At 38.9% G+C, this 24,966-nt stretch overlaps 1 protein-coding gene across 2 annotated transcripts in view; it reads left to right on the top strand.

The window, feature by feature from the left end:
• fam13b.S (family with sequence similarity 13 member B S homeolog) overlaps nt 1-24,966 on the top strand; it is a 63,799-nt gene that overhangs the window by 27,649 nt on the left and 11,184 nt on the right. For both annotated transcript variants that reach the window (XM_018256216.2, XM_041588763.1), the window contains exons 8-18: nt 585-720; nt 1,281-1,411; nt 3,214-3,352; nt 3,506-3,585; nt 5,811-5,859; nt 12,859-12,988; nt 14,162-14,363; nt 14,881-15,010; nt 17,526-17,607; nt 19,830-20,047; nt 23,524-23,607. In XM_018256216.2, the coding sequence (XP_018111705.1) occupies nt 585-720; nt 1,281-1,411; nt 3,214-3,352; nt 3,506-3,585; nt 5,811-5,859; nt 12,859-12,988; nt 14,162-14,363; nt 14,881-15,010; nt 17,526-17,607; nt 19,830-20,047; nt 23,524-23,607 (1,381 nt within the window). The remainder of the gene's footprint in view (nt 1-584; nt 721-1,280; nt 1,412-3,213; nt 3,353-3,505; nt 3,586-5,810; nt 5,860-12,858; nt 12,989-14,161; nt 14,364-14,880; nt 15,011-17,525; nt 17,608-19,829; nt 20,048-23,523; nt 23,608-24,966) is intronic.

The raw sequence follows: 24,966 nt of genomic DNA, 5'->3' as shown, positions 1-24,966 counted from the left end.
GAATTACCAGAATAAACAGTTGCAGTATATGGATATGGCAGTGTATGGATATAGCAGAATTACCAGAATAAACAGTTGCAGTATATGGATATGGCAGTGTATGGATATAGCAGAATTACCAGAATAAACAGTTGCAGTATATGGATATGGCAGTGTATGGATATAGCAGAATTACCAGAATAAACAGTTGCAGTATATGGATATGGCAGTGTATGGATATAGCAGAATTACCAGAATAAACAGTTATCAAAATATCAAATATGAATGCCTCTATCTTCTAAACAGATTGATACCTTATATGCAAAGGATTACAAAAGTATCCTGCATGTAGAAACGGCAAAATGAGTACATATGAACTGCATTGGCTGTCACTTGAATTAGTGCAAAATGAATTAATTGTCTGCAATTTAATGCATGCTACTGTATGTGCTTGTATATCCTACATTCCTGACCATTTGTGCCTTTGACCGCTAGCATGTAGTTTATATAAGGTATTTTTATAAAATGTAGTTATAAAGTAACTGGTGATGTAGTCCCTGTGATGTATTAACGCTTTCTCTATTATGTTGATTCTTTCTTAACAGTATTTACTCTGATGATGATATGAAGGACCAAGAGATAGTGACAAAAATAATGACCGGGCTTCTGGAAGGGTATTGTGATTATTTTGAAACAGAAGAGGAATTTTCTTCAAACAATATCAGTTCCATTACTGAGCAGGTACTACTTTACCATAGCTTTTATAACACTACTAATTTACTTCCTTACACGAATTACTCGGGCACAAAATCAATAGTCGATGTTTTGTTAAAATGGTAAACCCTCAGCCAGGTTAATTATAATGTTAATGTGCCCCAGAGCTTGTGTCCTTTAACCTGATAATGCCTCTTTTGCTTTCTCTTCAGACCTCCAACATTTACTGCTGTCTCCTTAATAGACATCAATGATTTCTTTACTTGTCAGTCCCAGTATTGTTTATATAATCGGCACCAGTCCTGCCATTCTTTCTATTGGGCAGTCCGTGCTGATAGTCCAGATTTTTCACATTTACAGCCCACAAAGACTTCTGGGTGCAAGTGAAATGATAAAATATAGTCTTTTTATTTCGGCAAACATAATAACATACTTCTTTTATTAGTATTATTTGCGAAAATACACAATTTACACAACTTTTTACTAATGGTATACATATTGCTCCATTAAAATTCGGTGTTGCACATCAGTTTACTCTCATTTGTTTCTCTCATTTGTCACACACGTTTGCTATTTTTTTCCCACAGAATAATGATTTGCAAAAGGAAGAACATGCAGAGGTCACATCTGAAGAATGCTTTGAAGTAGAACCTAATGTAACCAAGGTGGATATTTCTGAAGACCTTTTGGAATTAAATGATGTAATTGGGTCCACAAGGTATGGCACAGCTGTCTGAGACCACTATAGAGGCTTTAAACATTTGTAATAATTTGAATAGTTAAAGGCAGTCTGAACTGTCTAAGCCAGTGATCCCCAACTAGTGGCTTGTGAGCAACATGTTGTTCCCAGTGGCCTTAAAGCAGCTGCTTATTTTTGAATTCCTGGCTTGGAGGCAAGTTTTGGTTGAATATAAACCAGGTGTACTGCCAAAAAGAGCCTGATTGAGACTGCCACTCCAAATAAGTACTACCAAACACAGCCCTTATTTGGCATCCCAATGATGCATGCATGTATTGCTCCCCAACTCTTTTTATAATTGGCTGTGGCTCAGGGGTAAAAAATGTCGGAGTCCCCATGGCTAATCGATTTTAAAGGCCTACAGTGTCCAGGCCAATGAAAAATTTTGATTCGGTCCTTCATCTGAGTCGGCAGCTTATTGACCTGTGCATGGGGCCCTCTGATAGGTCTGCCAAACTAATATCTGACCGAATATTGGCCAGATATTCATCGGGCAGGTTTAAAAAATCTCAAATTTCAGAGATCTGCATAGATCAGTGATCCTCAACCAATGGCATCTGTTAATAACATGTTGCTCACCAACCCCTTCGATGTTGCTCTCTGTGGCCTCAAAGCTGGTGCTTATTTTTCAATTCATGGCTTGGAGGCAAGTTTTACCATAAAAAAAACAGGTGTTCTGACAGAGCCTCCTGTAGGATGCCAGTCCACAAAGGGGCTACCAAATAGCCAATCACAGCCCTTATTCGGCTCCCCCTTGGACTTTTCTGATGCTTGTGCTGCTCCTCAACTCTTGGGGAACCATGGCTTAGATATTTCTTTTTATTTACAGTGTTTGCTTTTTGTATGTTATGCATTGGGGTATTTAGAGCTAGTTGTTTAGAGAGAGATTTTTTTAATAGTTTCCGTATGTATGTATGTATTTTATACATGGCAATAAAATCTCCTCCCCCCCCCCCAATGTAAACAATCTTCATAACTAAGATCTCCCTTTATTAAGTGATTAATAATTCTAATTCAGAATGTGCCTTTCGAGTACTGGTGACGAAATCTGTTTTACACTGAGTACTTACCATACTCTGTAAGGGGAAAGAAGTTATCTAATGTACTAAAATTTGCTCTCCTGAACTTACTTTAAATGAAAACTATACCCCCCCAAACAATGTAGGTCTCTATAAAAAGAAATTGCTAAAACAGCTCATGTGTAAAACCCTGCTTTATGTAAATAAACCATTTTCATAATATACTTTTCTAGTAGTATGTGCCATTGGATAATCATCTGTAGAAAATTGCTATTTTAAATAAATAAGGGCCGCCCCCTGGGATCGTAGGATTCACGGTGCACACAAACAAACTATACATGTTAGGTCACATCAGCCAATTAACACACTTCTTCCTGTAACAGTTAGAGCTGCAATTTCTGGGCAGGTGATCTGAGGCAGCACAGGGACCATCACGAAATGGTAGTTCAAAGCAAGAGATTTAAAAGTGCAATATTTACTTAAATATTGCACTATTGCAGTTATGGCCCATGTGGTCTCCCCTCAAGTCTCTGATTGGTTACTGCCTGGTAACCAATCAGTTGAAACCAAGAGATCTGCAAAGCAGGAAGTAGTGTTCTGGCTATTATGTTAGACATCCAGTCACTCCAGTCTTTATACATTACATTTCTGGCCAACTAACTATAGTGAAAACATTTTTTATTTTGCACAGCCTATCTATTAACCCAGTTTTTATTTTTATACTGAACCATTCCTTTACCATTTATTTTTGTTATGCTTTAGGCAAGATATCTCCGTGGACAATGCCAATATAGAAAGCGATGATACTGAATACTCAGAGCCTCTGATAAGCGGCTTCTCTGAACATCAAGATGCGGAAAGTATAAGTGTCTTTTCTTATCTGGGGCAGGAACAAACACAGGTAAGAGGCAGCATATCTAATGCCAAAACCATCAGACTTTGTACCCATTTATTTTAATCACATTCTTGTGATTCTGTACTTTAAACCTTTGTATTCCTTTGTCCTGGTTAGTTTTTTTTTCTCAAATATTTATTTGTGTTCGTTAATCAAAAGGTGTCTGATATTTTACTGGAAATAACTGATGAGCAAACAAATTATGACGGTGTTATGGATAAAGACATTTTTAGTGAGAGGTCAGTATAATTTATAATACCTGTATTTGTTCACATTTTTTTTAGTGAGATGTCCGTATAATTTATAATACTCAGTGGAGCACTTTGGCGCAATCTTCGTTATCTTCCGATTTCTTGGCTAAGTAACATCCAATACAGAGGTTTCTGACGCATATGCCGTCATTTATCAATACTGGGCAAATTTGCCCATGGGCAGTAACCCATGACAACCAATCAAAATGCTGCATTCATTGTTCTACTTGCAGCTGGCTTTAAAAAGTTAATCACTGATTGGTTGCTATAGGTAACTGCTCATGGGCAAATTTGCCCAGTGTTGATAAATGAGCCCCAGTCTGTTGTTCACACCTACTGCATATGTGCCTGAAAACTTCGAAGAGGATACAAAGATACAGGAGTTGTCAATCATGAGCTACTCTGTGCCGCTCTGCATGCATAAGTCAGTATTACATTCAGAGACACTTTTTTCAAGTAATGTACTATGTGGGAATAAAGCAGGGGGCAATGGAGGGTAGGGGATGGGGCTTTCTCTTAGTTCTCCTTTAAAATGATTAAGTTCTTTGTCCATCAGTGTTCTATGCCTTAACCTTATGTTGCAGCATAGGGAAGACAGCCCTAGCACAACAGGATAAATTGTAAAATAAGGAGTATTTCATCATTCGGTTTCTGAAAGTCTAGAGGACCTGCAGAAACCTTTTACCCCAGGAGGAGATGCTTTTGCTCTAGATTGGGCCTCCCCAGTGCTTTGTAAAGGGAAAGAGGGGTTAATCTATACCCCTTTTAGTACAGAGTAATACTTGCTACTGCTGACTGCATTGCTTTCTGCAGCTTTGTTTTTATCCACAAGTATCCCAGGCTCCTCATCAAGGATTTGCCTGAGGGCTGTCTCCAGCAATAAGTCTGCATTACCACAGATGACAGATCTCCTAGAAATACCTTTCCCTTGTCTAACATTGTTCATATATATATAACAGGTGACAGATCTGGTGTGCCATCATCCTTAAATTCCAGATGCATGCCCTTTTATCAACATTGAATCACATCTGCCACTTAGTTGCTGATTAGCAGTTTGTCCATATCCCCCTGCAAGGAAGATGCATCCTGGGTAGACTTAATTGCTCCACATCATTTGTTGTCATTGGCAAACATGAATACATTGCATATTTATTCTCTCGCTCTTTGAAGGGATACTGTTACGGGAAAATATTTTTTTTTCAAAATGAATCGGTTAATAGTGCTGCTCCAGCAGAATTCTGCACTGAAATCCATTTCTCAAAAGATTTAATTTTGAAATCTGAAATGGGACTACACATATTGTCAGTTTCCCAGCCACACCCAGTCATGTGACTTGTGCTCTGATAAACTTCAGTTACTCTTTAGGGTCTGGCCACACGGGGAGATTAGTAGCCAGACAACAAATCTCCTCTTCATTGCGGCGTCTAATCTCCCCAATCTGCCTTCCGTAGTCTAAAATGTAAATCGCCTGGGGGCAGGCACATGGAGCACTTCATTTCCCAAAGTCGCCGTAATTGATTCACAAGGAAATTTCAGAAAACAATGCGACAACAATTTTATCCGGCGGAAAGCAAATCGGGGAGATTAGTCGCCGCGAAGAAGAGGAGATTTGTGGCCTTCTATATGCTCCCCGAATATACCCGTGTGGCCAGACCCTTGCTGCTGTACTGTAAATTGGAGTGATATCATCCCCCCCCCATCCCAGCTGCCTAACAATAGAACACTGGAAAGGTAACCAGATAACTCCCTGACACAAGATAACAGCTGACTGGTAGATCTAAGAACAGCACTCAATAGTAAAATCCAGGTCCCACTGAGACACATTCAGTTAAATTGAGTAGGAGAAACAACAGCCTGTCAGAAAGCAGTTCCTTTCTAAAGTGCTGGCTCTTTCTGAAAGCACATGACTAGGCAAAATGACCTGAGATGGCGCCTACACACCAATATTACAACTAAAAAAAATATACTTGCTGGTTCAGGAATGACATTTTATATTGTAGTTAAGTATTGCAGGATAATTTAGAAATACAAACACCATCATAAATATAATGACAGAATCCATTTAATGATTAAGTTTGCAGCTTCCTGCTGGTAGGGTGTGTTTGTCATTTCTTTTTATCAAAGTGGGTCATTGTGTTTTATTTAGTCTTATCGCTAGTTTATATCTTATTTTATTTTAATATTGTCATGAGTTATTTTTTATTATATTGCAGCCTGGATAAACCTATTGATGACAGCTATAGACCTCATTCTCCAGCTATGGTAAAAATGATATAATCATTAGCTCTCTGTTCATTTTGTGTTTATTTTGCCCAAGATTCAGAAATATACTTCCAGACTAGTGTTTTGTACAGTACTGAAAAAATTTTCATATGTTTAAAACGAACTCCCGACAAGCATTAATTACATCCTTCTTCCTGAACCTTACGACAATTGCACATGTGGCAATTGTGAGCATTTTGTAGCTCCTTGGGTAGGAAACAAATACCTGAAAATATCCCCTGTTGACTTTGAATGCTGATCTCTTGCAAGTGCCTTTATTCAATCAAATAAGAAGTACTTAAACATCAAAAATTCAGCATCACAAATCCTAAACTGAACAAAAGTAATTGTAATTTAAAATCATATTCGTATATTGCTTCTCGGTATATTTCCTTTGGAAGGAAATGTGAATGGATAAAATGACTGCAGACGTTGCTTAATTTAAACGTAAAGACTGCATCATTTAGGAAAATGAACACGAGCAAAATAAAAAAAAAATGCATGACTAATGCAGGAAGAAATAGAAATCTTATCACCTAGGGCACATTTACTAAGCTCGAGTGAATGATTAGAATAAAAAAAAGTTTTTTTTTTTTTTTTTTTTTGCTACTTCGACCTTCGACTTCTTCGAATCGAACGATTCGAACTAAAAATCGTTCGACCATTCAATAGTTGAAGTACTGTCTCTTTAAAAAAAAACTTCGACCACCTACTTCGTGACCTAAAACCTACCAAGGTACAATGTTAGCCTATGGGGAAGGTCCCCTATGCTTTCTAGGCAATTTCTGATCGAAGGAAAATCGTTTTATCGATGGATTAAAATCCTTCGAATCGTTCGATTCGAAGGATTTAATAGTTCGATCGAACGATTTTTCCTACATCGTTTGAACGAATTGCGGTAAATCCCTTCGACTTCAATATTCGAAGTCAAAGGATTTTACTTTGACGGCCGAATATTGAGGGTTAATTAAACCTCGATATTCGACCAATAGTAAATGTGCCCCCTAATGTAGCTGGCTGATCACTTTGATGGTTACTTGATTCAGATCACTTCTAATTCTCATAGTCTTGGGTGCAGCATTGTCCAGCTTTCTTAACCTATATACTGGGGAGAGCATTTGCAAGGCCAATTATTCCAAATAGGGGTACCAATCTTAGCATAGCCAACACTGGAATACAGGTGTAGGATCTGTAATCCAGAAAGTTTGGGACCTGGAATTTTCGTATAATGGATCGTTCTGTAATTTGGCTCTTCATACCTTAAGTCTACTAGAAAATCATTTAAACATTCAATAAACCTAATAGGATGGTTTTGCTTCCTATAAGGATTAATTATATCTTATTTTGGATCAAGTACAAGGTAAAGGTATGGGACCTGTTATCCAGACTGCTCGGGACCTGGGATTTTTTGGAAAAATGGATCTTTCTGTAATTTGGATCTTCATACCTTAAAGAAGAAGGAAACGAAAAAAAATATAACCTACCCCATTATGTGTGACATCAGGCCCCCTCCTGAAACGCCGGATTAAAAACTGTCATTTCATAACAGCTTTTGCGCACCAGCGTCTTAAAGTTTTCCCACAGTTTGAAGTTTGGCGCTGCCATTTTTAAATAGGCGCATCATTTCCGCCCTGCGCTCCCTCGTAACTGAGCATGCGCCTTCTTCGTGATCCCGTGGCTTCCTCTTACGCGCATCATCATCGCTACACCGGGAACCCATCGGATTAGTGCGCATCTGCAGGGCACCGCTGCTAACTATTGCACATGCGTGTGCCCTATTCAGAGCGATTTTCGGACTGCAACCAGGGTATGATTTCATATACATATTTAAACTTTTTTTTAAAACGATTTCAGCACTAATATTGAGAAAGAAACTAACGATGTAATGTTTGGTGTTACAGATATAGTCTATTTATTGGCAACACTTAGAGCTGAACTTGAGTTTTGACTTTCCTTCTCCTTTAAGTCTACTAGAAAATCATGTAAACATTAAATAAGCCCAACAGGCTGGTTTTGCTTCCAATAAGGATTAATTATATTTTAGTTGGGATCAAGTACAAAGTACTGTTTTCTTATAATAGGAAAAAAAGGAAAAACTTTTTAAATATGTGGATTATTTGGATAAAATGGAGTCAATGGGAGACAAGACAGTGGATTTATATATTGTAACCCCCGCACACCTGTCATTTTACTCTCACTGCTTATGGTGGTGCTGGACTTCCGTAGACCGGGCAAGGTCCCTTAGCAACAGCAAAACAGAGAAAACGGTCCCACACACATATGATTTTGCCGTTGGGGAGATTCCCCTTTTATTGTGCCACCAACAGAATCAACGTTTTGGGGGGTTTAACCCACCCTTCATCAGGAGGAAGACAGCCTTCCCCTAATTCAGAATTTTCTGGATAACTGGTTTCCGGATAATGGAACCCGTACCTGTATTTGTATCCCTGCTCATGTGAATATATGCATGAGCTGATGAGATGTTGGTAGAAGAGAAAGAAGAAGAACTAGTTATGCAACCATAGCTTACCTGTAGCTCAGAAAATATCCAAGTAAATGTTAAATAACTATAGCCCTGTAGGCATGAGGTCACACAAAAAATGAGCAGTGCATCAGGCATATAATAATAGAATGGTTATGTGTATACGGACAAAGATCAATCCACGTTACAATACCAAAAAAGATTGTTATTTTAGCACCAAAACCAAAAAAATAATTGGTTAAAAAGGCAATGTTTATTTAAAGGGGACCCGTCACCCAAAAAAATAATTCAAAATCCTATTTTATCACATTAGTCAAGCAAAATGAACTTTTAATTACACTATATAAATTAATTTAATCTTGTTTTCTTCCACAAGGCATAGGTATAGGACAATATTTGAGCTGGGATTTTTAAATGAGCTTACAACAGCTATGAATGCTTTAATAAAAAATAGAAATTGGATTTCATGTTTAATTTGAAAAGGACTTTTATTATACAGCTTTTTGTGTCTGGGTGACAGGTCCACTTTAATTGATATACTGCCAAGAAAATAACTATACACACAAAATGTAAACCACTTAAAAACCTCAGAACCGCGTTACCCCTCTGCTGCTGATTATTTTCTATGTCCCATAGTACTGAGCGACCAAGTGCCGTGGAATCATGGACACTTCTCCCCCACTGTGTTTACATCCATATTGTGATAGATATATTCTGGGACTCACTTGTTGTACTGTGTGTACATTTCTGTATTTAAAGGGGAACTCCACACAAACATAACTTAAGCTTTTTGAAAAGTAAACATAAATTCAAGCAACTTTGCAATATACATCAATTGAAAAATATGAAGAATTTTCATGATTTGTTATGGTTTCTGACAGTTCCCTAAGCCTAGCCACCTCCTGATCTGTCTGACTACTTTGCTGAGCTGTCTGACTACTGTTACTTTGTATCAACAGCCATCTGTCCTCAGCCTGCATCCTCCAAACCCCACAATTCCCTGCACACATGATTTCAATAAGGAACAGAACATCATAGTGCAATGCATTGTGGGTTATGTAGTTCCTGCATGCTGTCTGTAAGCTGTGGAGAAGTTGTTACAATTTGTAAAATCAGTGCTTAGTCCCTCCTTCCCTGCCAGGATTTCAAATGATGCAGAAAGAGAAGAACTGTTAAACAGCTGGATTTCAGCATAGAAAATGCCATTTATTCATACTTTTAGAAGAAACTGATAACTGTGATACATATATTAGGGGTTTCTGTGTTATGTTTATCAAATTTTGGTTTGGAAGCCGGCGTTCCCCTTTAAGATTCTGATTATGTGAATATTCTATTGCACAACTGTTTAGATAACACCTGAGTCATGTTTCAGCATGAGTGTCACTTGGTCGCTCAGTGCTGTGGGACATAAAATAATTAATTAGCAGCAGAGGGGTGAAGCAGTCCTGAGGTTTTTAAGTGTGTTTATTTTTTATGTGTTGCACTCGACAGGACTCCAGACAGCGGTAAAATATCACTTTACTTTATTACACAAACATCTATCGTCCTAACGCGTTTCGTGTGTTACCACACGTAATCATAGCCTAGGGTTCGGGGCGCAGCACCCGGGCCACCGAACAGGAGCGGTGAGTGACCCACAATTTACTGCATTGGAAAGTTAAAAGGGTTCGGGGCAAGTGCACCCGAACCATTTTAGAATAGCGGTGAGCAAGTTTCTGAGAACGTAAAAGTAACTGCTAAAAAGAAAAGGCTTCCAATATATTGGATTAAACATACGGCGGGGGGGTTGGAGCGCTCCTGTCTCTTTCCCCTAGTTTAGTGGTTTTTTTTGTGTACCATTGTTATCTTGGGAGTATATTCATTCAGTAAAGATTGCTTATTATTTTTTGGTGTTGGTGCAAAAATTATGGAATCTTATGTTTGGTATTGTAGTCTGTAGACACAAGGGGCACCTAAAAACATATTATCAAAAATATTAAATGTAGCTAAAGCTGTCCATAAGCATGCAGCCTCAAAGGGATTGAGTTAACTTAGAGATTGATATTATTATTTGTGGTTTTTCATTTATTTAGCTTTTTATTCAGAAGCGCTCCAGTTTGCAATTTCAGCAATCTGGTTGCTAGTGTTAAAACTACCCTAGCAACCATGCACTGATTTGAATAAGAGACTGGAATATGAATAGCAGAGGCCTGAATATAAAGATGGATAATAAAATATAGCAATAATGCAATATTTGTAGCCTTATAGAGCATTTGTTTTTTTAGATGGGGTCAGCGAGCCCCCTTTGAAAGCTGGAATAAGTCAGAAGAAGAAGACAAATAATGCAACCACTATAAAAAAAATAAAAATAATGAAGACTAATTGAAAAGTTGCTTAGAATTAACCATTCTATAACCAAAAGTTAACTTAAAGGTGTTGTTCACCTTTGAGATAACTTTTAGTATGATGTAGAGAGTGATATTCTAAGACAATTTGCAATTGGTTTTCATTTTTATTATTTGTGGTTTTTAAGTTATTAGTGGTGCTTGCGAAGCAAAGCATCACTACTGTTATCTTGCAAACTTATTTTTATTTAGTGGTGCTTGCGAAGCAAAGCATCACTACTGTTATCTTGCAAACTTATTTTTATTCTTCTTCCGTATGAAAGTTTGGCGCGTAACTAGTCCCGCACCGTTTGTCCTAGACCCATGAATGAGGTGTCAAATCGTGCGGCTTAATCGGGAATGGGGTGGTATGACTTTTCTAAGGGGTGGGTGGTTAATTGCCCCTTGCGGGGGCAATTAACCACCCCGAAAAGTCCCATAGATTAACATTGAGGCCAACTTTTGACGGATTCTAGCGCAGAGAGGGAATCTTGTAGAAACGTTAAATTTACCACATTTGAAGAGGTTTGCGACCTGTGTCAGATGATACCCCACACGAGGGTATAAGTTTTACCCCCGGGGCAGGAGAGGTCCCCAAATTTGCCCCATTGACTTATAATGGGGAATTTATCGAATAATTAGTTTGTCGCAGACCCATGAATGAGGTGTCAAACCGTTCAGCTTATTCGGGAATGGGGTGTTGTGACTTTTCTGTCCTATTTTGGGGACCCAAAAAAGTGAGCGGAGCCGCAAACAACCAATCAGATTTTCCCTATTGACTTCAATGAGAAAATGTAAACAGCTGTAATTCTCACAGTAATAAAGCCAGAGCTCCCAAACTTGGCACCGTGGGTCACTGGGTGACTGCAGCCAAAATTTACAAAAAGTGGGCGGAGTCTACAACAGCCAATCAAATTTCAGCCATTGAATTAAATAGGAAAATTTTAAACTGCTGCCGCTCTTAGACGGTTAATGGCAGGGTCCTCAAACTTGGCACAGTTGGTCACTGGGGGACTGGGATTAAAATTAAGAAAAGTGGGTGGAGCCAAAACCAACCAATCAGATTTCTTTGATTGGTTTTAATGGGAAAAATTAAGAAGGCTGCCATTCTCTCAGTATTGATGTCAGGGACCTTGAATATCACAAATGTGGTCGCTGGGGGTTTCCACTTCAAGTTTAGAAAAAGTGGGCGGAGCCACCAACAACCAATCAAATTTCATTCATTGATTTTCAATAGAAAAAAATAGAAATGCTGCCATTTTTACACATTAAATGACAGCATTCCCAAACTTTGGTATGTTAGTCACTGAGTGACTGTGGTTCACAATTAGGAAAAAAAGGGGCGGGGCAACAACAGCCAATCAGATTTGGGCCTGAGTTTTGCCACGGCAAGCACCACTCACATTTTCTTCAGGAAATGTACCTCTCTAGTTTAGCTTTTTATTCAGCAGCTCTTCGATTTGCATTTTAACCAATCTGGTAACTAGGGTCCAAATTACCCTAGCAACCATGCATTGATTTGATTTAAGAAACTGGAATATGAATAGGAGAGGCCTGAATAGAAGGATCAGTAATAAGAAGTAGCAATAACAACACATTTGTACACTTACAGAGCATTTGTTTTTTTTAGAAGGGAGTCAACGATGCCCATTTGAAAGCTGCAGAGTCAGAAGGAAAAGGCTAACTATAAAACAATAAAAAATAAATAATGAAAACCAATTGAAAAGTTGCCCATTCTATAACATAATAAAAGTTTCCTTAAAGGTGAACCACCCCTTTATGGGCAAAATGCCGTTTAGCAATGTTTCTTTTCATACTGAAGTGGGCGAGAGTGGACTGATTGCGACGATCGTATCAGAACGGAGGCCAAATGGGTGGTGGGATTTGGGACTGCATCAAAGAAAATATGCGGCCACAATCCGACGGGATTTTCTAACCTGCCCGATCATCAGCTAGCCCTCTTTCGGCCAGATATCGATCGGAAAAGTCTTTTGGGAGGCTCTACACACGGGCTGATAAGCTGTCAACATGGTCTGTCGGCAGTTTTTATCGGCTCATGTATGAGTCATTCACACTAATATGATTTATCAATAAACTCAATGAAGCTAAAAATCTTATTTACTAACTGAATCCATTTTGTGTCTGCCTCTACAGGATTCCAGTAATTGTGATTACAATGCAAACCTTGAATTTGAGATGTCACAAGCAAGTGTCTCTTCTAGATGTGAAACTGTGAGCATTCATCATCTAGAGCTAAGAAATATTTCCAGTGATGATCTAGAAGGTACAGTATGGCTTTATGGGTCTTACTAACCAAGCAGTTTGAATTACAGCTGGGATGATGAATAGGACATGGACTCAAACCGAAAGCTAAGTAATAAAAATATTAATACATCACTGAGCATAAAGGGAAAGACAGAACTGAAAGAGAATTCAGAAGCTGCAAATTGTTTCAGAATGTCCGTGATCTAATCATTCTGAAAGTTGTTTTGGAAGATACATTTCTCCATTAAACATTCCAACTTTATTTATTATAAGATACCTATTCACTTTGGACTGTTTGTTCGCATGAAATGCATCGGGCTCAACACACAGAAGGCATTAACAATCTTTTTACATTGGTTACACAAATAGTCTAGTTCAAACACATTTTTAAATGCTGTACATTTATATTATGTTTCCCCTAAGCCTAAGCTGTTATCTGTTTACCCAAGATGACATCCCTGCCTGTTTGACCAATCAGATTGCACCAGCATGTTGTGCAAAAGGACAAAACATTTACCTAGGGCTTTTCAAAGGTGCTGAGCTCCAGTCTGGCATGTGTTTTTAGCCCAAAGTCAACTTTCATCTAACCAATGCAATTGTACCATGTGATAGTTTTACAAAACTATACAGAGAGCCATATTTTAGGAACTAATTGTATTTTTTCATTTTATTGCTTTAATTGATTTTAGTTTGTTAGTGATCTCATGGGATTCTGCAGTGTTCTTGTTATTGTCTGAAAAAAAAAGTGTGTGCGTTATTTTCATTTTGAGGTCTCTATATGCCACATGCTTTTGCAGTCCCTATGCATAGAATAACCCTGGCATTCAAATGTATTATGTTTTATCACATCACAGTACCTATTGACGTGGGAGATAAGTTGCTGCAAAATGCAAGCTCTAAGGCATTTTTAGAAATGTCTGATGTCAGCTGGGCTTTTGCAGTATAGCCTTTCTATTCTAAACCATTTAGATCCTCAGGATAAATATTTTCTAAAAAGCTTTACAAATATACACTGGTGGTGCTACTCTTAGAACATAAATGCTCAGGGAATATCCCAGGGTAAGCTTACATCAATTATATTTTTTTGGGGTTTAGATCCCTTTTAATAGTATTGAATAATATGTCTCTTAATCATCTTTTTTTCACCTGCAAAACTTGTTTTTTTGCATATTATTGTGATTTTCTTTTTCAGAACCATTTCCTGACTTCAAATCTTGGCAACAGGACTTGGAATATGGAGAAGCCCAACTCTCACCTCAGGCTGGAAGAATAAATAATTATGTTGAAGAAGACACCAATCCGGTTCGATCGCATCGTTCATTGGATTTTGGACAGCGTCAGCGCTTTTTGCATAACCCAGAGTCCAACTGCTCATCTATGACATTTTATTTTAGGTAAAACAGTTTGTTCTGTCACAGAAAGACCTTAAATATCCAAGGTATGCTGGCACTCTAACACTACTTAGATTTTTTTTTTAAATAATTGTACATTTTTTTGCCCCTTTCATGCTGGAAGACTGAGGTCCTAGAGAATTGACTTACTCATAGCCATGCCCAGTTGATTGAAAGAGGCTGAAGAAAGTTTGGTCAGCATTGTCAGTGAAACACCCTGATCCTCTTCTAGGTAAAAAAAAAAGGAACAAAAAAAAAAACTGTGGTGTGTTACAAATTGAGATTTATAAATGGGCAGCATCCTGCCAGTCCATTTTCTGGATTAGGTTTCACCAAACTACATACTCCTATGCACATGTATTTCATATTGCCCATAAGTTGTCGGGGCTTTTCTTGCAGTGTGTTCATGCTGTGAAGCAGGTGTGAGATAAGTCATAGGTGTAGATATTTTAGCTTTATATAACTGAGTAGTGTCCTCTGATGGAATGAGGTGAATTTTAAATATTTATATTTCTACTAGGACGAGAAAAGCTTCATTCAGTTCCAAAGATGACAAACGAGAAGACAAAACGCCATATCAGCTTGTTAAAAAGTTTCACAAGAAAATTCGTCAGTATGAAGAACAGTTTGAAATTGAGAAAAACGACAAGGTGAGTGCATTAAACATCTGCTGCTCTGGAATAGCTTTCAAGGTAGAAGGCCCAATAATGCTAATACATTTGTGGGCTGCTTTATGATGATATGTTAAAGGAACATTAACATCAAAAACTTACAGTGCAGCAAAGTAATAAAAATATAGTGTACTGCTGCCCTGCTTTGTTAAAAACTGTGTGTTTGCTTCATAAACTCTACTATAGTTTTTATAAATAAGCTGCTGTGCAGCTGTCATTCAAGCTGTCATTCAAGCTGTCATTCAAGCTGTCATTCAAGCTGTCATTCAAGCTGTCATTCAAGCTGTGGGGAAAAAAGGAAAGGGCACAGAATACATAGCAAATAACAGATAAGACCTGTCCAGTACAATGGTGTTTTATCTGTTTTCTGCTAAATAACCTGTGCCTTTTTGTTTCCCAGCTTGAATAGCTGCCCCCATGGTTACACAGCTACTCTAAAGCAAACACACAGCTTTTACCAGTGTAGAGCAACAGTACATTATATTTTAATTACTTTGATATACTTTAATTATTTGGTGTTACTGTTCCTTTAATGTCATTCAAATCTGTGTGGCATGCTGGGCCATAAAATGTCTCAGCAGACAGCCCTGGTTTCTGTCCTATACCTGTATAGCTTTGTTCCAGGCCTGTCTGTTAATAGATTCTGAAATTAGGCAAAACCTACATCTTGCAAGCAAGTGGGTAAAATGTATAAACCAATCAAGGTTTATAAAACTGACCAACTATACAGCATTGGTCTTATTTAAAAAAAAAACATAGAATTTGTGAGGTTTTAAGAGTTTTTTTTCTACTTCGAATAAACTCACAATGTAAAAAACTCTGTCTGTTTATTTAGAGAGTTGGGAGCAGTCCATGTAATATACAGGGGAACGAGTCGAACTCTGTTACGAGGATGGAATAGCCAGTGTGGAGTTACAAAAAAGAACATGCTTTAATACGATGATGATCTTTGTTCTCCTGGGTGCGAGGATGTTGTAAGCAATAATTTATATTGCTATGCTGCAGAGACTGACACATGTAGCTACTTCTGCTTATGTGAGGACAGAGTTATATTAGCTGCAGAGAGAAAGAGGCAGGGTAGCTAAATATTATACATGTGAGCACCAGGTAATCCAATAAAGAGAGGTGCAATGCTTAGAAACAGTGTGAACTATTTAGCTAAAGTACTACATTCTGATTGGACTGACATCTACATTTTGCAGTTAGTCAATTAGCATAAAAACTTTATTATGCATAAATCATTTTTGATTTACTGCATAATTCTGCATAATTATTTTTGATAATTTATCAGTTCGTCCACTTTTCCTTACCCCCTGCACAGTAAGCTGCAAACTCTGGTTGCTGGTTCTTCACTGAAGCTTAAAGGAGAAGGAAACCCTGTAGAAAAAAACCAAGTACCCCCCACCCCACGTAGATCCCCCTCCCTCCTCCCCCCAGGCTAACTGCCCCCCCTCGGGGAAATTCCCTATACTTTATACTTACCCCTCGTCACAGATTCTGGTTGCAGACTTCACGGAATCCATTTTCAGGGTCCTTGGTAAGCTGACTGGGAGATCGGCAATCTCTGTCAATTTCGTTGCCCCAATTGACGGAGATTGCCGATCTCCCAGTCAGCTTACCGAGGACCCTGAAGATGGGTTCCTTGAAGTCCGCTGCCAGAATCTGCAACGAGGGGTAAGTATAGAGTATTGACCATTTCCCCGGGGAGGCAGTAAGCCTGGAGGGAGGAGGGGCTATGTGGGATGGAGGGTATGGGGTTTTTTTTCTGCATGGTTTCCTTCTCCTTTAAGTGCCAGTAGAGCTGCACAGAGATTGGATGGGTGAAGCTGGAAATTCCCCTTCAGCCCATCCAATCACCATTCGGCTATGCCAGAACTTCTGTGGCCAATGAGCACACACAATGCTGTAAGAAGGCAGGAGATGTAGGCAGCCAAACTTACACTCTCTATTCTGAAGTCTGCAGTTCACTGACAGTAGGGGGACTGGCTAATCCAAGTAAGTGCCGCACAGAGAGGCCCCCCTAAGACCCAAAACCCATGGTGCCGGGGCAACTGTCCCCCCCGATGGTGGCCCTGCATCTGCATATTTGGCAAGGTCACCAAATGAGAAACCACATGAAGAATGCATAATTTAGCCACCTGTGTCCTGGGCACAGTCAAACTGATGGAATTGTTTTGGCCTCAGGCCAGTGGTCAAATCCTAATAGGGGCTTGTGCTCACAGACGAGGATCCCATCATGTTTATTTGACTGGATTTTCCAAACTGCCCAATAAATGTCATCCAGATATTCATCAAAAACCTGTTGGAAAGCCTCCCAAATTAGACAGCTTATTTCAGCCTACGTATGTCCAGCTTAAGTGTCATTAAAGGGGAAGTGGTTCAAGTTTTCAATCTATGCGTCTGTTGCAATAATTTATACTGTACATACTCCTAAACCCATTTGATCATTTCTATTGCTTTTCTTTCTTATTGACAGCTTTTTTCTTTTTTTCAGCCAACATATAATGATATTGCTGCCAATCCAAAGGTTCTTAAGTGGATGACAGACCTTACCAAACTGAAAAGACAAATGAAAGGTATATATTTTTGATAAGTATTTATAACTTGGGCTTCTAAATCGGTAGCATTTCATTGGGTATAGAGCTATATCAATTAATTAGATGACGATGAAATTGTTTATTGCCAACCAAAAACGGCAAAACCAAAATACTTGGGTCTCTTCTAACTTAAGAGTTTGTTCAAAATCAGGGCTTAATAATTATTTCTATTTCTTTAGGACGTTTGCAAAATATAATGCCCCCTTACAATATTAGAAATAGTACATGGGAAAGAATACACTGTAACTGCAGTTATAAGTACTGTGTTATTGTACTTAAAAGAGAATTAAAGCTTAACTAAAGAAGTAGGTAGAAATGTTGTACATTATGTTTTGGGCTCCTGTACCAGCCAAGGCAACCACAGCCCTTTAGCAGTAACGATCTGTGGCTCCAAAGATGCCCCAGTAGCTCCCCATTTTCTTTTCTGCTGATTCACTGCACATGCTCTGTGCTGCTGTCACTTATATTCCAATATTTTTATTGAGTTTACATAAAATAAACAAAGTTGATAGTAGCTTACAGTAGCACATTAAGAGACAGTACAGATTGAGTCTTCAAATATATCATATAGTCTCCTCGTGTAGTTACATCAAAATACTCACAAATGTAACACATAGCTTATAGTTAAACTGTGAACATCCACTGTTGGTGAACAGAAAGCAGAATACTGACAATAGAATTAACCTTGAACTAGCAGACAAGTCCTGAAAATCCTATAAAAATAGTTACAAGTGAGATAAGACAGTGGTAACGGTTCAAATGCTTAGAAAGGCAGTCGGATAATTAGTACCAAATCTATATTCAATTTAAGGGGACCAAACCAACAGGTATTTCTGTTGAGTATCCAGTAAGATGCTAGACATCTTCTATTGGACCATTATCCAATCAATTTTACCCTTCGTGACCTCGATAGAGATATGCTTGGTTTTCCAAGCCTTTGCGATTATTTGTTTTGCAGCCGTCATTAGGAAAAGTTGGAATTGGTTTGACGTGAAAGCATCAGGTTTTTTACATAATAGGGCCGTGCTAGGGTGTTTTGGAATAGGTATATTAAAAATGGAATAAATCATATTATATATTCTTATTCAAAATCTTTGAACTAGAGGACATAGCCACCAAATATGATACATAGTGCCCTTGTGGGTACAACCTCTAAAACATCTATCATCAGCTGAAGGTATAAATCACGCTATACGTGCGGGGACCAGGTACCACCGGAGTAAAACCTTAATTTTGTTTCTAGGAGTGAGACATTCCGTGAAGATTTCTTGATATTAGACCAAATTACTTCCCAGTCGTCTAAACCCATTTGACAGCCTATGTCCTCTGCCATATTTGTGTATACGAAACCTGTCGGGTGTCAGTTAGGACAAAAAAGTTATTGTACAATGTTGAAATCATTCTCCGCGATTTGGGTGCTATACAACACCAATGCTCAAAAAAGGTCTGAGAACCGTTCACCACCCCTGAAGATCTCCATAAAGATTGAGCAAAATGCAACACTTGGTTTACTCTATAGCTTTCTGCCTGTGGCACACTATATTTCTGAGAAAAGCTCTGAGGGGTATAGGGCCCCAATAAGGAGAAAAGCTGTCCTAGATACGAAAAGTTCTGATCTTGCCACCATTGAAATAGTTTAGGTTGCAGGCCCGGCGGAAAAAGCGGATTTCCTAACAAGGGGGCTGCTGGAGTCAAGGGGGTGCTGCTGTCACTTACTGAGCTTAGGGACCCACTCACAATATACAGTACACATAGAATAGAAGTGCCACAATATAAGGCTGATTAGTAACTAATGCAGATAATTACTACATTGCAGCAGAGAAACCATTGCAATTAGCATCAGAATTTAATAATCACCCCTGTAGCATCAGCTTATAATACAGGACAACCTCATTTTCTACTTGAAAATTTGCGACGACCCCTAAGCTTAGCTTCTCAACAGCTGCTCAGAGCCCACTGAGCATGTGAGTGTCACAGACACTTTCCAAGATGGTGACCCCCTGTGACAAGTTTAAAGTCCTGGATCATTGCTGCTATTGACAAGCTGAAACTTTAGGCTGGTGCAATAAATTCAGTATATAAATAAATAAATAAATATAATATTTAGCCACATTTATTTTTAGGGTTTAGTTCTCCTTTAATATACAGTACAAATGGTACAGGTAATTATGAGCTTTTTTTTTTTTTTAAATGTCCTTTAGATACAAAGCACAAAAACCTGGATGAAGAGTTTTTACCTCAAACACGTCCACGCAGCAACACACTTCCAAAAAGCTTTGGGTCATCTCTTCAACGTGAAGAGGAGGAGGATGGAACTAAAGCAGAGAAGAAGCCCAGTAAAGAAGCAACTGTTGAACTTATTCTTAAAAGACTAGAAGAAAACAGAACTGATAAAGGCCTTCCAGAGAAAATTAATATGGTATGTTTACAAAATAGTGCTTCAGATAACATAGTTGGGGGAATATTATATCAAAGGTCGAATTTTTTTTACTCTAATAAATTCGAATGTACTCGCAATTCGAATGGGAGGTTATTTATGAAAAAACTTGAACCTGTAATGTTCGATGGAATAGTCCCGACCCAAGAATTCTAATCTAATTCGAATCAAGTTTTCCTCTGAAAAAAAAACCCCCAAATGTCAGGAAGGCAATTAACATATATTCAAATAGTTCAAAGGACCTCTGCCATTGACTTGTAAATAAACTCGGCAGTGGCGAATATTCAAATTGGTGCTTTTAAATTAAAATTTGTGAATTTTGATACAAAAAAAACGAGGATTCTAATTTAGCATTCAAACTTTTTAATGAATCTGCCCCTAAAATTCTTTATATAGATTCATGGTTACACAGTCAGATCACTCTATGCATTGCCTGCCTGTATTCTGACTCGTATAAACCTGCATGGAAGCCTACACAACTGAGCTGCTGCTTTTTTGTTGTTTCTTTCGTTGTGCCTGTTGATATTTTTATAAGACTTGCGGGCTCATTTATAAGGGTGGCATGGTAAAACGGACGCAAAGTTGTACTCATAAAGGGCACTCCATCCCTTCTCTGCAAATGCTACCCACAACTAGCACCAACTTCATAAAAACAAACGTAATTTGGGCCTTTTTGGAGCATTGTTCACAACTGTGGCTGGTGCAGTTTAAAGTAAAAGGAACAGCAAAAAATGAAACTGTTTAACTGTTTTGTACAGTTGTGCTAAACTGGTAAAACTGATGTGTTTACTTCAGAAACACAAATATAATTTATGTAAATAAAATGTTGTGTAGTAATGGGGTAGCCATTGTAGCACAGGATGCACAGCAGATAATCTGTTTAGCCTACAATGGGATTCTTTGGAATTTATCTGTTATTTACTGTGTATCCTGTGCTTGAATGGCTGACCCCATGGCTACACAGCAGCTTGTTTATATAAACTATAGTAGTACTTATCTGTTATCTACTGTGTATCCTGTGCTTGAATGGCTGCCCCCATGGCTACACAGCAGCTTGTTTATATAAACTATAGTAGTACTTATCTGTTATCTACTGTGTATCCTGTGCTTGAATGGCTGCCCCATGGCTACACATCAGCTTGTTTATATAAACTATAGTAGTACTTATCTGTTATCTACTGTGTATCCTGTGCTTGAATGGCTGCCCCCATGGCTACACAGCAGCTTGTTTATATAAACTATAGTAGTACTTATGTGTTATCTACTGTGTATCCTGTGCTTGAATGGCTGACCCCATGGCTACACAGCAGCTTGTTTATATAAACTATAGTAGTTCTTATCTGTTATCTACTGTGTATCCTTTGCTTGAATGGCTGTCCCCATGGCTAGACAGCAGCTTGTTTATATAAACTATAGTTTACTTATCTGTTATCTACTGTGTATCCTGTGCTTGAATGGCTGCCCCCATGGCTACACAGCAGCTTGTTTATATAAATTATAGTAGAGTTTCTGAATCAAACACACCAGTTTTACTAGTGCAGCTCAACAGTATATTATACTGTCACTTCTTTAAAATATAAACATTTTTAGTGTAGCTCGTCTTTTAACGCGCAGCCACATGGCAACTTGCTTTTTCAAAAATTTGTACTTGGCACCCCAAGCTGCATTTGGAAAGGTGTCTTTTTGATGTGCAAAAAGACCTATATGCAACTGTGGGTTAATTTGTCTATTACTACAGAGATTTAGAGGAGTTGAGATTCTATATGAAAAAGATTTGTGTGCGGTTTCCAGGACCTAATTTCCTTACTATTACTATATAAAGAAGAAATACATTTTACCAATAGTTGCCTGGAAATTTTGACCAGACTAGCTATGGTCGTTTAAAGGAGAAGGAAAGCTACAGAGGCAGTTTATTGCCAATAGATTAACCACAATAGTGCAAGCTAGAATGCTATATTTATTCTGTAGAAAGCTTTACCATACCTGAGTAAACAGCTCTAGAAACTCTTTGTTTGTTTAGGATAGCGGCTTCCATATTAGCTTGGTGTGACATCACTTCCTGCCTGAGTCTCTCCCTGCTCAGTCATAGCTCTGGGCTCAGAGAGGGGAGTGGAGGAGAGAAAAGGGAGGTGGAGATGGAGAGGAGCAAACTGAGCATGCTCAAGCCCAAGCCCTGGAGCTTTATGCTGAAAACAGGAAGTCTGATACAGAGACCCATGAGTACACAATAGAAGGACAGAAATGCAGTGTTTCTTTTGACAGAGGACTCAGAGCAGCATTACTTTGAGGGTTTATTGGTGTATTTATATCGACCTTTCTGATAAAGCTTAATTGCTTTTAACCTTTTCTACTCCTTTAAAGTGGACCTGTCACCCAGACTCAAAAATATGTATAATAAAAGTCCTTTTCAAATTAAATATGAAATCCAATTTTTTTATTAAAGCAATAGCTGTTGTAAACTCATTTAAAAATCTCGGCTGTCAATCAGATATTGTCTGCCCCTCGTCTATGCCTTAAGGTGGCCATACACGGAGAGATCCGCTCGTTTGGCGATGTCGCCAAACGAGCGGATCTCTCTCCCATATGCTCAACTTGAGGTGGGCAATATTGGGCTGATCTGATCGTGGGCCCTAGGGCCCAACGATCTGATCCTAACGAATGGGAACGGCCGGTCGGATCGCGGGACCACATCAACGAACAGATGCAGCCGCGATCCGACGGGATTTTTTGTCCCATCCGATTGAGATCTGGCCAACTTTCGGCCAGATCTCGATCGGGGAAGCCCGTCGGGGGGCCCCATACACGGGCCAATAAGCTGCTGACTCGGTCTGTCGGCAGTTTTTATCGGCCCGTGTATGGCCACCTCTTGGCATAGAGGTAGGCAGACAATTACTTTCACTTTCCATTCAGCACTTCCTAGATGTCACTGCTCTCCCCACATTCCCCCCGTTCTCTTAACCATTTAATTGTATAAACCAGTGCATGGGGATGAACATCAGGTCCCCCATTCTGGTGCACAAACAAGATTCTGAGATGTTGCAAGACGTCTTAATAACAGTGTCCACAAAATGGCTCCTGCCTGCTTGCTATAATTATGAATTCCCAGACTGAAGGAAACAAGATTCAAATAATTTATACAGTGTAAGTAAAGTTTATTTTGCTTGAATAAATGATAAAATAGGATTTGAAATACTTTTTTTGGGTGACGGGTCCCCTTTAAGAAGTTGGGTGGATGCTTGTGTGCATAAGGAAATATAGACAGGAACCCAGTTTCCAGCATGAATTAGTTACAGGTACCTCAGAGTTTGGCTGGCTATATGCCAAAAAGAGGGCTTTCTGCAATAAGTGTCAATGATTGACAGAAATCATTATTTTACCATCCTCATCAAGCCACCTTTCTATACAATATTAAATGTTTCCTTTGTGCGATAGGTGGGAATTTGTTTCTGTCTTTCCAGAAAATGTCAAAAGACAACCTTGCAGAAGAAAAGACTTCTCTCCAGAAGAGTCTGCTTTATTATGAAAGTTTACATGGCCGTCCGGTAATATTTATTTCTTTGCTATAACTACTTATATCTAATACAGGGCTGCATATGTTTTTAAGCAACTTGAAAAATGTAGAGTGTAGGTAGCAAGCCTTCGTGCGGCATAAAGTTTAGCATAGCCCTACTTGTTCTAGAACAGTGATCCCCAACCAGAGGGTCCCGAGCAACATGTTCACTAACTCCTTGTTTGTTGCTCCCAGTGGCCTCAAAATGGGTGCTTATTTTTAAATTTTTGGTTTGTTTTGGTTGCATAAAAAAACAGGTGAACTACCAAACAGAGTCAGCTGTAGGCTGTCCAAGTCCCACTTAGGGACTTCCAAATGGCCAATCACAGCACTTAATTTGCACCAAGCAGGAACATTTTTGTATGCTTGAGTTGCTCCCCAACTCTACAACCTATCAATATTCACAAAAACTATGTTTAAATACAATGTTTAAATACTATGTTTATGAATACTAAAGGGGAAATTCACTCCGAAAATTTGCCAGCGACGGCTTCACTCACAGCGTTGTCCTGGTGTAGATTCGCAAGGACAACGCTAATTCACTAAAATCCAAAGTTGCGTCCAGGGCACCGAACACTGGCAAAGTTGCTCTAGCTTGATGCACAGGTGGTCACAATAAAAAATAGGGGACGCTCCCCACCTGCAACATATTTGGTGTCTGTGCGATTCTCTTTCTACTTTCCACTGAAAGTTGCTCTAGCGTCACTGCGCCAAGTGAAGCGAAGTTGCGCTAGCGTTGCCTAATTTGCATACAGAGGGAAGTTAAAGTTAAATGGACGTATATGTTTCAGCAAAAACATTACACTACACAAGTCCAGGAAACCTTAATAAAATAGAGTTGTGTTATTGCCCTACACATGAGCCCAGTGTATAGTTTATGTGCCATATGTTAGAAAATGTAGGGGGGAGCCAGTTACCCCCAAAAAAAGTACACGTTTTTGCAGCCTATCACCCTGAAAAAAGGAAAAGACGCCAGCGTTTTTTGGGACTTTTCAACTATTTTTTAGGAACTCCTATCTACTCTATTGCACTTCGTCTGGTCTGAGGTGGCGAAGGCAAGTCTGGCGCAAGAGGTAACGTTCAGTAAAATCCGCATCTTAGTGAATTTCCGTAGTTACACCTATTCGCCAGAGCGAAAATTTGCCTGGCGTTAGGGAGCGAAGTACCACTAGAATCTATCTCCTTCACTAGTGAAGTTACGCCTGCGACCGTAAATCAGCGAACTTCTGAAATGATGTCACGCTGGCGAATTTTCACCAGCGTTAGTCACTTCGCCCTTTAGTAAATTTGCCCCTAAGACATTTAGACTGTCTGTATGTGGGAGGAAACAGGAGTACCTGAAAGAAACCCA

Source organism: Xenopus laevis, chromosome 3S (assembly GCF_017654675.1).
Source record: "Xenopus laevis strain J_2021 chromosome 3S, Xenopus_laevis_v10.1, whole genome shotgun sequence".
In the NCBI taxonomy this organism is placed as follows: Eukaryota; Metazoa; Chordata; class Amphibia; order Anura; family Pipidae; genus Xenopus; species Xenopus laevis.
This window is presented reverse-complemented; position numbering and strand designations above follow the sequence as displayed.